At 30.3% G+C, this 11,101-nt stretch overlaps 1 protein-coding gene across 1 annotated transcript; it reads left to right on the plus strand.

The window, feature by feature from the left end:
* The first annotated feature begins 8,475 nt into the window (after positions 1-8,475).
* LOC141693021 (uncharacterized) lies at positions 8,476-9,762 on the plus strand. Its single transcript, XM_074498000.1, has 2 exons — positions 8,476-9,178; positions 9,376-9,762. The coding sequence occupies exons 1-2, from the start codon at positions 8,540-8,542 to the stop codon at positions 9,451-9,453; spliced, it is 717 nt and encodes a 238-aa protein (XP_074354101.1). The 5' UTR covers positions 8,476-8,539; the 3' UTR covers positions 9,454-9,762.
* The last annotated feature ends 1,339 nt before the right edge of the window (positions 9,763-11,101 follow it).

The following is an 11,101-nucleotide window of genomic DNA, read 5'->3' on the forward strand; positions in this document are numbered from 1 at the left end:
TTTCTGATTTTGGCCAGTATTCTTCCATAACTCTGCAATAAAGTTTTGATACTAATGTTTGTACAACATGCATAAGAGAGGCGGAATAGAGCATGTAACCATGCCAAAATTTTAAAATAACATATAATGTCAACTTGACCCAGACCATTTTAAGCACAAAGTGATAGGACTGTATAAGAAATTTAAGCTAGGTATAAAAAGTATACACCCGTTATCAGTTGAGCAGACTCCTTCGAATATGTCTTGTTCTAACTGCGTGTGACAACACACGTTATCGTTCACATATCTGAAACATAGAATAATCTATTATATTATTACAAACAGCTCATTACTAACATACAATGATGTTATAAAGCTATGAGTGGCAGGTGGCTCCCTGACCAGAAAGAAGTTTGTTTTATATGCGGCCCAAAAGAATAGAGTAATAGGTTCACACATCATGAATAGACACACTGTACATAAATAGTGTCAACATTACACTCGATAGATATCCAGTAATCATATCAAAGATAAAATTCCTACAAACACATCCGAAATATTATTTGTAATACTCTCGTAGCCAATGGACTGTATATATATATCATACTTATTACTTGTATTAGCTATACGCTATTAACCGGCAAAGTGATAAACATATCATTTGGCACTTTGATCATATTATAAGGATACGTATTGCAAGCTATTAATCTTCACCTAATAAAAAGTACGAAAATGTAAAAAAAAATTGGTATACAAAAGAAATATGAAAATAGCCAATAAAATATAGCATTCATGGTAAAAGCCTTGCAAACATGTTTTCAGTCCAAATATAAAGTGTAAGTTTGGTGTCCGGATACTTTAATGTTTTGACATCAATATGTATTTCTTCTATAAAGACTCCTCCAAAGAGGCATCCAGCTCCATCGTTGATCTCCGTCTATCTTGTCATTGCGGAAAGTATAATAGTTTATAAAAAAATACAAAACTTAAACAAAGACATAATTGTCATAATATATTTTGGAAGTATCAATTGATAGCGGAATTATTTGCATTTGCAATAGCAGATGAAACATAATTTTAAAAATTAAGATATGTTATCATCTAGTCATCTAGTGCCCCGTCTGAAGGTCACATAAATGTTTTGTCAGCTATTGTAAAAGCAACGCTATACATTAATCAAGTCAAGGACGACTACTTGAAAATATATATGAGATATACTTTACACACATAATTATGTTAAGAAAGAATATTGTGGCCATTATCAGGTGATAGCATGACCTTCTAAAGTCGAATTAAATCATGAAACATTCATGTGTTCTAGCACATTATTTCTTTCTTTATTGTAAGCTAACATAATTAGTTATTTACATTCACTTAAATCTCTTTATAAACCACAATAATTATGCAAATATATGATTGGAAGGTATAAATATTATTTAATTAATTATTTAGCTAACTTTATTATAAAGAAAAAGCTTTTACAGAGATAAGAATTAAACCTTTTGTATCAATTGTCTACATGAACATCAAAGTGAGACTAATGGAGTGGTACTGTCCACTTGAGATTCCTCATAATATCTCTTTTTTCTTGATCCTAGATCAATCCTAAAAGACATACATAACACTCAAGCAATTATACTCATGCACTCCAGTACACATTCAATATCTTTGTAGCTTAATATGATGAAATACTACACATTCAATATACACCAGAACCTGAGAACATGATCTGTTTCCTGTTCTTCAATGGAATAAAGCGACATACCTTTACAGTTTTTTTGATTTAATTAGCATATTTAGGCCAAGATCAAGTAGCAGCTGTCTAGAGAAAAATATCCTCAAAATCACAAATTTAAGAGAAGACCTTTATAACGATCAAATTTGTAGGTGCTTAGCACCATTTATGCGAGAAGCATTAGTAATAAAATATGTAAAATTATGGAATATATGGAAAATGGTAGTACTTTATTTGAAATAGTTTATAAAACATACAATCGTCGTTTAATTTATGTTTTTAAATCTTTACTTGGGCATATAACTATAATAATCTTATGTGATGAGGCTATAGATATTAAATCATTAATCAGTGTCTAAGAAGTTATACTTGATTAAGTAGATCTATATACCTAACCTAATATATGATCATTGCAACTAAAACTTATACTCTTGTATAGTACCTATATCTATTAAAAACATGGAAAATTTAACAAAATAAGATAAAAATAAATCAATCATTGCAACTGTGTGAATTTTCAATAACAAAGAACTCAGGCACATATATAAGCAATTAAATTAAACATATATAAGTACAAATATAATCACTGTTATATGTGTTTGTCTTCTTCTAAACCAAAGATTAAACCAGATAAATATACCTACATCAAACACAAATATAGATGATAATGATATGAAACACAAAGATATATTATAATTATATGATAAAACCTAAAAATAAAAATAAATCTCTATAGAAGTACTAACATACATCATTGATATGACCGGTTAATGGTTTGAGGGGAAGGAGACAATTGTCCAAGTGAAACCCCTTCCGACCTTTTGGAAAACATGTAAAAGTGAATACAAACTGAGGAATCATAGTTCGTGCACGTTTATCGATTATTTTTCTATTAAAAATCAGTCTACCCCTTTAATAAACACTAAAGAGCGATAAACTTGTTTTGTTGAAGAGGAGAAAACAAAAAAAAATGGAGAAAATGATTACTAAACTGAGGATAAGGTGTGGATGCAGTAGTTACCATGTTCGTTGGTAGAAACCTGATGACTTGAAATTCATAATTGAGATTTACAAACATGATATGCATTTGAATAGTTTAATCAATATAAGTATATTTGTGAATCAAAAACATGATGTTAGGTAATGAATCACACACAGAGGGGGAGGGGTGAATGTATAATTCTGATTTTAGACTTTTCTTGAAAGATAATGGTTGAACAAAGTAAATTAAATCTTGTATAGAAAAGTGTTCATGCAGAAATTAAACTTGCACAAAATAAAGAACACGGATCTTCAAAACTTACTTAATTTTTGTATTAAAAATTAAGATGTTTTGCTACAAAATTTCTAAGCTCTTTGAAGTTAAAGAGCTTAGCTTCTTCTCGAGAATGTTACAAGAATTTTGATCTAAATTGTTACAACTAACTAGAGGACCAGTGTTAACTTTATACCTCAGTTAACTGCTGGTTTACACAGTGGATAATAAACATGCTATTAACTTTTCTAAACTGTCACTTGTCATTTCTATTTATAGAAAGGCAAATCTTCCATTTATGGCTTAGCATATCTTTAGCATCCCGTGTTTACTTTAATCTTCCTCTGTCAGTTAATCTTTGCCATTAATCTTGCACACACTTCAAACTGTTTTTTGTAGACTTGTCAATCCAGCTGTTGGATTGTTTGTTGATTGTTTATCTTGGATATTAAACTGATCTGCAATTCTGTACTTTGAGACTGTACTTCGAGATCTCCAGTTTGAATTAATAGAACACTTGACATCTCGATAAGTACATAGGCTTATCGAGATCTCTAGCACTCCATAATAAGTTTGGTTTGTAGAGGTCTTCAGCTTGTCGAGATCTCTAGTCTTCATAACTTCACTTTGACTTGTAGATATCTCTGAGTTCTAGAATGAATATAGACTTATCGATAACTCTGAGTTCTCTAGTGAAGGAATGACTTGTCGATATCTTCTTGAGTTCTCGAGTAGTTTTCCTGACTTCTCCACTCCCGGTGGATATTGCTTATCCGCTGAGTAGATATATAGCTCATTCGTCGAGTAGATATTGTTCATCCGTCAAGTAGATATTGCTCATCCGTCGAGTAGATATTGCTTATCCGTCGGTACTTTCTGGAGTTTGAATGATTTTTGATAAGTCATTCTGAAGTTCTCGAATGACTTCTCTATAATATTAAATCTGTGACTTGTAGAGATCTTGACTTAGAACATTTTTCTCCAAACAGATTTATTCAACTACAAGCTTCTTCAAAATTCTTCTGAGGCATGATCTTCTTGATCTTCTTTCATATAGAATCATTAAGCTTGATACTGTTTTAGGAAAAAGATTCCAGTCTGCTCCTTTGCAATTTTACAGACTTTAAGTGTTACAAGTACAGAATACAAATTTAGATAATACAACTTACTCAGGGTTGACCCCAAGCTTAACTTGATTACTAAAAATAACCGTTCATTAATCTTCTACTCTGATCATAGATGCTAATGACATTGTTAGCTTCAGTAAACTTTGACATCATCTATTATATATTACACATGATATGTGAATGATCGTATAGATTTACAAACCTGTTATATTCCACAAATAAAAACTGATTAAGATTCGCAGAACACATAACCTACAAAAAAAAATTAGAGAATAGTGAGATTTTGATAAGAAAGAGAGAAAAATGATAATAGAAAACTGATAGCATTATACATTTGAATTTGAATTCTATGTTTAGACTTGATTGAAGCATTAGCGTAATTTGAATCTAAATTTTACTTAAATTGAGGAGTAATGATAGGCTTGATCTTGTAAATTTGTTACACAATATTTGATATGATTTGAAAATAATAAACATGGGTTTTATCCATGAAACCGGATTATCCATCTTTTAACTCAAAAAAGTGTAAAAATAGAACAGCTACCCATTTAAAGTTGGATTATCCATAACTGAAAGTATATTTACCAAAATAGACAGAGAGTAGTATAAATCTTATTGGATGAGAGGGTATTTAGTGTAATTTGGTTTTTTGTTTGCTAGCAAAGTTTAGGAATATATTGATTTAATGATTCGTTAACAAGTTTTTGGGGTTAGTCACTAATTTGCAAGTTGGCGATGAGTTTGGTGATTTTTTAGCCTATTAACCCTAACTTTAAGCGATGAAATTTTAGTTTTTAATTATGACCTATTTAGTTTACTTTCTTTTTTGATGCTAAATTATGTATTATCGAATCAAAACAAAAATATATTCATAACATATGGACAAATTTAATTGTTGATGGTAAATATTTATATTTTTAGCAATCCTATTAACATTGGAATCACCCTAAATATAAGAGAATAAAATTTATTAATTCACGTACATATACAAAAAAATTATATTTATATTTTATAAAATTTATTTTCTGAACCGCGCGAAGCGCGTTATTCTAATATATAAGCTACATATGTAAGCTACTTTCAGAAATTCGGGGTGGGAATCCACTCAATAATATATTATAAATAAATATTTATGTAATTTTTTTCTAAACTATTTTTAGACATTTAAGGTTCGAGTATCATATTAATGTTATTATTATTATTATTATTATTATTATTATTATTATTATTATTATTATTATTATTATTATTATTATTATTATTATTATTATTATAGTTAGACTCTTATTTTATCCATTCTCAAAATTAAAGAAAACGAATATAGCTCAAAACTTAAATCCTTAATATTAAATTTCATGATTTTGTCTAATTCACTTTCCGACTAGTAAAAAGTTATATCTATTACTATTATATAATACACGAAATATTGAAAATTTTGGTACGGTACCTATTTTTTAGTACACGCTGAATTTACCTAACTACCCTTATATTCTTATATATTTTTATAACCAAATACTTTACAAATAAAATAATTTTATCATTCAAATAAAAAATATTTAATAAACCTCAATGTACATATAATCTTGGATACATATATCAGGCAACACAAGTAAGAAACACGCTTTTTATTTGTTCATTGGATGTCATTGAGATAGCGTTGACACAAAGCATCTCAAACTGTTGGCGGTTCTAGTGACATAAATTCAATTCGAGAAATTAGTGCAACAAAAATTAGTTCATATCCATACTTTAATTTGAATAAATCAAACACATAATTTTTTGTAGAAGTGAAGTTTCATTCAAATCAACCCAAACAATCACATCTTAAACTAGCATGCATTAATTTGAATTAAATCAAATATTCAATTTTTCATTTGATATTTGAAATCAACTTACTCTACTAATTTAAATTTTATTTAATTAAATTCTAAAACAATATATATTATAACAACCAATATATTTGATTTTTAATTAAACTATAAATAGATATTATAATATTTACATATATATATATATATTATACATATCTATATCTATACTATGGAAAGATTTATTATTACTCGGTTTAATGACCTTGAGGTAAAATAAAATAATCTACTCATTTCATTTAGGCTGAAATAAAATTATATTATTAATCCAAAATATGATAAAATTTAAAATAAAATCAATATAATTAGTTGTATTAGGTTGATAATTAATCTGTTTCGGGCTAAGGAAAAATAATAAGTACTACTAATTCAGCTAAAAAAATATTATTGAACCACAATAAATAAAACAATATAAACTATTCATCCACGCTAAAAATATTATACAATTGATTCAACATAAAATAAAATAAAATTTAAGATATAATTCGACCAACTAAACAAAATCATATGTGCTATTTATCCGGATTAAAACAAAATTATATAATTGATCTAGAATTAAAAAATTATAATCAAATTAAAAATAATAAATTAAATTTGGTCGGTGTAATCAACTTAGGTTAAAATACAATTATATAAATTATTTACCAAGAACCTTGGATTAATATACAATAATGTAATCATTGATCCTTGATAAACAAAACTAACATGAGACTACATAATTTATATTTATTGATTTGAAATAAAACTTAACTTTTAACTAAACCATAATATATTTGTAAATACAAATAGAAACATCAATTAAATTATATTCAATCGGTTATATTATATTTTCCAAATAATTTTAATGAAAAAATTCATGAACATACACCTCTATTAATATACTCCCTCCGTCCCGGCCAATTCTTTACGTTTAATTTGGGCACGAAGGTTGAGAAATATATATAAAGTAGTGAAAAAAAAAAATAAAAGTGGATGAAATAATGGGACCCATTGATTTTTAATGTATAAAAGAGATATAGTGGAGTAAAAGTAGTGTGAAAATGGAGAAAAAGTGAGAAAGTGATGAGACCCATTGACTATTTTTGGTAAGTTTTGAAATGTAAAAAATTGGATTGAATATCAAAAAAGGAAAATGTAAAGAAATGGTCGGGAAAGAGGGAGTATTTATCATGAAATATTTTAAGAATTCAATTTAAACACAAAATATATAAAATTATATATAAAATCTGTGTATCGGGTTTTAGACCCGTAACTATAAAATGAATAATATTAATATAAATTACCTGATCGTAACCAGTAGGGTGAAAAACCAAAAATACCCACCATTTGGGGAGATTTGCCCAAAATACCCATCGGCAGGAAAACCGCCTAAAATACCCACTTAATACACATTATCATCATGCGTATTTTATTTTTTTAAAAAAATACAAAGAATACGCATGTGAGACATGCGTATTCACTCAGAGAATACGCATCACATGCGTATTCTTTGTATTTTTTTAAAAAAATAAAATACGCATCTGTAACATGCATATTCGGTGGGTATTTTGCGCAGTTTTCCTGCCGGTGGGTATTTTGGACACTTAAAACTGGAAATTGGTGTATTTTGGACATTATTCCTAACAAGTAAAGTCATAAATGATTTTTCGGCCGGTAATTACCGACAAAAAATTGATTGTAAATGACCTTTTACTTGAATTAACCTCCCGTCATCATTTTTATCTCACTTTTACATCGTTGCCATTCACTTGTCATTTACATAGCATGGCATCGGTGACTAGGACGTGTAAACTGGTCGATTTTAACATTGTTATCGGCCGATTTTGCTATAAACAAATGTGATCAATTTTATAAGTCGATTTGTTATATCATTATTTCTGACCAATAAGTTTTGATCAAGCTTAGTCGATCGGTAATAACACCGTCTTCTCGTAGCTAGATGAATTACATCGTTATATATGCGGGTCAATTTTCGAATATGATATAATTTCGATCAGACTATATATGTATCTTATAGCAACAATCTTACTTGGAGCATTCTAATAGCTTTAAACAGCAGTAATTTTTTTGACAAATTTTCTTTAAATTTTGTTCTGATAAAATTGAGTTGGAATTCGAATTTTAAATTTAACTGCTGGACATATCAGGCATAATGATGAAATTCAATGAGCATAACACGGGAAATGACTAAAAGACTGCATGTTTATAGGCTCATTAAGTAGCTATGCGTGTGTAATTGTGTACACTCTTTCTCTTTCCAAGACGCAAATTAAAATCCTTTTGCCATACGCATGCGTATTTCATCACAGTGGCGGTTGCGTGTCGGTTCGGAATGTGGTATAGACGGTATGTTTAATTAACGGGATCTTCTCGATAATGGAGTTATTTTTGAACTTTTTCTAAGCTGTTGAATTGTTCCAGTGGCGGTTGCGTGTAGGTTGCAGGGGCACGACGCTTCATTATTCCAGACACTTCCCGTACTCCATATATATATAACAGGGGACATGCACTCTAGGAGTAGGAGTAAATCTTGTAAAGAAACAAACAATCTTTCAGTATCATACAAAACAAAAGCATGGGTGAAGCTGCAGGCAAAATCACTCTGAAGCTGCTTGTTGACAGAAATGCTAGGAGAGTCATCTTCGGAGAAGCTGGAAAGGAGTTTGTGGATTTTCTTTTCCACTTCCTGTCTCTCCCTGTTGGAACAGTTGTGAAGCTTCTGTCTAAAGACAAGATGGTTGGGTCTTTAGGGAAGATATACGAAAGCATCGAAACCATGCATGCTAATTACATGGAGCCAAATGTGAACAAAGAAGATGTATTGAATCCCAAAGTATCATCAAGCTCTCTTGGAAATACTCCATCCTTGTTGGGCTACAAAACTAATGATTCTAATCACCCCACGGTGTTGTACCGATGTAGTGCTGGTTATGGTAATTGTTATGGTTATATAACTACAGACCCACAAGCTGTTTGTCCTTCATGTAATAATGAGATGAACCGAACAATGACGTGTGTCCCTGGTCCGGGGAAGGAAGAGGCCAAAGTTGAAAAGGGAACAGGTTATGTCAAAGGGCTGGTGACGTACATGGTGATGGACAATCTTCAAGTGAGGCCAATGTCAACCATATCTAGCATTACTTTGCTAAGCTCTTTTAAGGTCAAAGACTTGAGTGCCCTCGAGACCTTGGAGGTTTGCATTGGACGAAAGGAGGTACTTTTTTTAAAAAATTGTTTTATCTCCCTTTAATTTTTGGTTCTAGTTATAATGTTTACACTAAAATGCATTTCTATACATACGCATGTAAATTGTATGATTAATGAATCATATAAATTATACAATCCTTGATACGTCCTTACAAGCACGGTAGCTTACTTACGTCTGATGAATATGGTGTGTTTAAATGTTAGGCTGTGGGGATGCTGAAAGCTTCGTTTGTGACGGAGAAAGTATTAACCTACTTGTTCCTGGGGAATCAGAAGGCTTAATTATCAAAAGCTCTACTTTCTACTGCATGCATGGAAGGATCTTTTTAGTTTGCTGCATCCAAGGAAGTCTATTTCTTAGATTTTGAACTTTTTAATTAGTGGTCGTTGCTTTTGTCATATGATGTTGGTTTATGTATGCATGTTTGTCTTTGTTCTTTTGGGTCGGTTTATGCATGTTAGCCTTTGTTCTTTTGGTGAGGATTAACTATGAATCTTTGCTCTTAATTTCAAATGTATCGTACCCGTTCTCTTTGGAGTTTGGATATTAGTGCAATGGTTATTGCCTTATGCTGGAAAATTAAATGCAGTTGTGAATTCATTTTTGCATTTATTTGGAGTTTGGATTTTTTTGACCAAAACGCAGAAGTTTTATTTCTCAACTGAATCAAGCACAATACAATCTTTAACTATAATCCGAATAGAGTTTCGGTCAACTATACAATCAAGATACATATGTGATAATCGAGCAAGCTTGTCTGCCGACCTATTCGCAGACCCATTTAATGAAATACAACTCCATGTTGTTTAACCCTTTAATTATCCTCCTGCAATCCTCAATAACTAATTGTCCAAATATTTAGCGCATTTGGACTGAACTTCAAATGTTCTGGATCGCCACTAGGCAGTCAGATTCTACTACGGTCTTGTCCCATTTCATTTCCTTTAATTGCCACCGCTTCTGCCATACTGGGTTGCAGGAGCTTTTCGCGCTCACAAGACCACCTGTAAAGTCTCTGGCCACCATTCCCATCCCTGTGGCATGTCTGTCATTGAATGTGGCTGCATCTACTGAAATCTTGCATTGACGCATGCTTATATTAGTTTTTCCCCTTTGCAAATTAGTCTCAACCCAACACTCCAACAGTTTAAGACCAAACTATAGATCTCCAATGTTGTTTTTCAAGAGTGGCCCAAAGTTCTGTGTTAAGTGGCCCATAGTCCTGACTAGGAGTTTAAATGAAGCATCTTGTTATTTTCCAGAACCTTTTATCTAAGCTGATGGTCTCGTTTAGTAATATTTTTTAATTTTAATATTGACTTATGTAATCAATTTTTAAGATAATAATCAAGAGTAGTAAAAAAAAGAATAACAACTTGGGTAAAAATCACACCCTGAAAAGTTGAACACACATATATATTGAACAAATTCAACAAAAAATTAGAAAACCCACAAATAAAGTCATCAGCCTTCTGCATATTGAAATACTCTCCGTTTTTTTTAAATAGTCGTTTGATTTTTTTACAATTATTTTTAAATGCTTTGATCGTATAGTAAAAATAATAATTTTAAAAAAAAATTGGACAAAAATATATAATTAAAATTTTTAATAAATTTTTTTATAAAAAAATAATTTTTATTATGATCAATATGTATGCAAAAAAGTTAAAAAATAATTAAAATGAAATAGAGTGAGTCCTTGACGTGCATGTAAATAAAAACCGAACAAGATTGGAGTGTTTGGCCATGATACTCTCGGGTGCTGCATCACTTTTTTCTTCTCTTTTTATAGTAGTTAATTAGCAGTCGTTACTAGATAAATTCAATGATTTACGCAATAATCTGTCAATCACGTTAATGTATCGCATTTTCTATAACACTCATGAAACATATTTTTAGGTTAAATAATGCTTTAGGCAAGTTTTTTAA

Source organism: Apium graveolens, chromosome 10, assembly GCF_009905375.1.
Source record: "Apium graveolens cultivar Ventura chromosome 10, ASM990537v1, whole genome shotgun sequence".
Lineage (NCBI taxonomy): Eukaryota > Viridiplantae > Streptophyta > Magnoliopsida > Apiales > Apiaceae > Apium > Apium graveolens.

Coding starts and splice junctions, on each gene's coding strand:
- LOC141693021 (XM_074498000.1), top strand. CDS start 8,540: ATGGGTGAAGCTGCAGGCAAAATCACTCTGAAGCTGCTTGTTGACAGA. Junction 9,179..9,375: donor TTTGCATTGGACGAAAGGAG/GTACTTTTTTTA, acceptor TTTAAATGTTAG/GCTGTGGGGATGCTGAAAGC.